General features: G+C 39.7%; 1 protein-coding gene across 1 annotated transcript in view; it reads right to left on the bottom strand.

Annotated features, from left to right (window-relative positions):
* The window catches only part of LOC17882531 (pectinesterase inhibitor 9), a 1,701-nt gene extending 1,149 nt beyond the window's left edge, over window positions 1-552 (bottom strand). Inside the window, exons 1-2 of the mRNA XM_006289417.2 lie at window positions 452-552; window positions 29-354 (exon numbers count right to left, since the gene is read on the bottom strand). Coding sequence (XP_006289479.2) covers window positions 29-354; window positions 452-529 — 404 coding nt within the window. The 5' untranslated portion in view covers window positions 530-552. The remainder of the gene's footprint in view (window positions 1-28; window positions 355-451) is intronic.
* Between the last annotated feature and the right edge of the window lie 2,876 nt (window positions 553-3,428).

Raw genomic sequence — 3,428 nt, 5'->3', positions numbered from 1 at the left:
GAGCGTGGATTGATCGACTTTCATGAACTCAGCGTCCCACTTCTTAAGATTAATTTTGGAGGTCCCGTGCGACGAAGAATCAGCATCGGCGTGTTTCTTGCAATACTCTATCACTTTCGAGAGGATTTTGCCTTCGACGTTTATAATAGGGACTGCTTGTTTGACGTGTTTTTCTTTAGCAACTCTTGTCAATTGGAGTGCAGTCGCTTCATCAACCTCAAAGATTTCACCATCCGAGCTCTTCAACATAATCTTCTCCGACATCATATGTTCTTGTGGAGAGATTTGGGTAGTTGCATTCCTCTGATCCACGTGCATTACACAGAGGATTTTGTTCTGTGTATCAATTTGTGCCTGTTCGAGGTTAATAAAAAAAGTATAACGGTTTTCCTTTATTAAGGTTTTGAAATGACTACAATCAAACAAGTTTTTTTATGGAATCAAAACGAACCTGTATTTTGTTGTCTATGATCAAGCCTTCGAGTTCTTTTTCTAGGCTAGAGACGCTGGTCTTGAATGCATCATCCATCTCGCTCAAACCAACAGACACAACCGGCAGTGTGTACTGGATTAATACCTTCTTCCTTATCTGATAATAGAGTGTGTCAACGTGCTCGTGAAGGTGGATATCCAGAAGCATATACGCTTTGAGACAGTCTACATATTCCAGACAGTAGACAAAGCGACTGCAACAAGCAAAGTTAAACATAAGATTCTACGAGAATATAGTTGATAAAGGTTAATTTTGGATTATCCTTAGCATTGTAACATAGATAAGAAATTGGAAGAAAACAGAGTTGGTGTTGGGATAAGTTTGAAGAAGAAGACTTAGGAGACAAGCTACTTATTCCTATTTGAGTTATGACTTAGGGATTAGATTGTGTTTAGGAGTTATCTAGATACAATTCCTATTAGAATAAGGATTATCTCTTCTCTATATATATGAGTTATCAAAGTTGTGGTAACCTTAAGAGATTAGAGAGAGATTAAGGGTTTTAGAAAGCTTAAGTTTTGAGTTATTTTCTTAAGCAAATAAAGAGAGTTATTCTTTAAATTCTTGAATTCATAATCTTTCTCAAAATCTAGATTTGGTATCAGAGCTTGACGATCTTGGGTTTACACACACGAAAACTAAGATCATCAAACCATGAGTGAGATTGTTCCAACAAGCAACAAGAAGGAGGCTGTCCCCTCTTCTATTCAATGTCCAATGCTAAACAGTACGAACTATACTGCTTGGGCAATGAAGATGAGGTTGTTGTTGCGTGTTCATAAGGTCTGGGATACGATTGATCCTGGATCCACTGATATTGATAAAAACGACCTAGCTAGTGCCCTGATCTTTCAATCGGTTTCGGAATCTCTTATGCTGCAACTTGGACACTTAGACACCACCAAGGCTGTATGGGATGCGATCAAAACACGGAACCTTGGGGCAGAAAGAGTGAAAGAAGCACGACTTCAAACTCTTATGGTCGAGTTTGATAGATTGACGATGAAAGAGACAGACACCATAGATGACTTTGTTGGCAAGCTTTCTGAAATTTCTTCTAAAGCAACATCTCTTGGGGAAAGCATTGAAGAAACCAAGATTGTTAAGAAATTTCTTAAAAGCTTACCAATGCAGAAGTACATACAGATTTCGGCCACCCTTGAACAAGTTTTGGATCTCAAAACAACATCTTTTTAGGATATAATTGGGAGAATCAAAACTTATGAAGAACGAATAAGTGCTGCAGAGGTATCACAGGAGAATCAAGGCAAGCTTATGTATGCAAACTCAGAGTCATCATCATCCGGTCATGATCAAGAAGGAGGACAAGGCAGAGGTCGTGGCGGTTATCGAGGCAGAGGAAGAGGTCGAGGAAGGACAAATTACCAACGTGATACATCCAAAGTCACGTGTTATCGATGCGACAAGTTAGGACACTATGCGTCTAATTGTCCGGATCGCTTGCTCAAGCTAATCAAAGCTCAATAAGATCAAGAGAAAGCAGAAGATGATACACAAGAAGCGGAATCACTTATGATGCACGAAGTGGTTTTTCTCAATGAGAAAAATGTGATTCCAAAAGAGCTTGAGGCATCATCGGACAAGGTGTGGTATTTAGACAATGGTGCGAGTAACCATATGTCGGGAAATCATACTTGGTTCAAAACAATCGACTCAACAATCACGGGTAAAGTACGGTTTGGTGATGATTCTCGTGTCGATATCAAAGGAAAAGGGTCGATCTTATTTTTAACCAAAGGAGGACAACGCAAGGTTCTAACAGATGTCTATTATATCCCCGATCTCAAGAGTAACATCATTAGCTTGGGACAAGCTACTGAATCTGGTTGTGATGTGAGAATGCGAGAAGACTACTTGACAGTGCACGATCGAGAAGGAAATCTATTGGTGAAAGCTAACAGATCAAGGAATAGACTATACAAAGTAGATTTGGAGGTTGAACGCATCAAATCAAAATGTCTACAACTTGTTGCTTCTAACGAGACAGTTCCGTGGCATGCTCGTTTAGGACATATTAGCTCTCATACCATACACTCTATGGTAACCAAAGAACTAGTTGTTGGGATCTCTCGCACGACAAAGCCTACGGAACCATGTTCATCATGTTTACTTGGGAAGCAAGCAAGACATGCTTTTCCCAAATATACTTCCTACCGTGCATCAAGAATCTTGGAGCTTGTTCATGGAGATCTATGTGGACCAATTACACCCTCTACGGCTGCACATAAGAGGTACATCTTTGTCTTAATAGATGATCACTCTCGATATATGTGGTCCATTCTTTTGCAAGACAAAAGTGAAGCATTTGCAAAATTTAAGATCTTCACATCAAGAGTAGAGCAAGAAACCGGAACTTCCATCACTACTTTTCGCACGGACAGAGGAGGAGAATTTGTGTCTTTGGAGTTTAAAAACTTCTGTGAAGAAAAGGGAATCAATCGACATCTTACTGCTCCGTATACTCCTCAACAAAACGGAGTAGTAGAAAGGAGAAACAGAACACTTCTAGAAATGACACGAAGCATCCTAAAACACATGAGCATGCCTAATTATTTATGGGGAGAAGCTGTGAGGCATGCAACATACATCATCAACCGTGTAGGAACAAGATCTTTGGTGAATCAAACACCATACGAAGCATTTAAAGGCAAGAAACCTAACATAGAACATCTCAGAGTATTTGGATGTATATGTTATGCGAAAGTCGAAGCACCACATTTGAAAAAACTGGATGATAGGTCAAAGATGCTTGTTTACCTTGGCACGGAACCGGGATCTAAGGCATATCGACTTTTGGATCCAACACATCGGAAAATTATAGTAAGCAGGGATGTCGTGTTTAATGAAACAAAGAGATGGAAGTGGAGTAATTCAGAAGACCTTTCGATGGAACCGGGAACGTTTACTCTAAGCT

The sequence above is a fragment of the Capsella rubella genome, unplaced genomic scaffold (genome assembly GCF_000375325.1).
Source record: "Capsella rubella cultivar Monte Gargano unplaced genomic scaffold, Caprub1_0 scaffold_6, whole genome shotgun sequence".
NCBI classification, from domain to species: Eukaryota; Viridiplantae; Streptophyta; class Magnoliopsida; order Brassicales; family Brassicaceae; genus Capsella; species Capsella rubella.
Note: the sequence above shows the minus strand (reverse complement) of the source record. Positions and strands in the feature narration are given on the sequence as shown.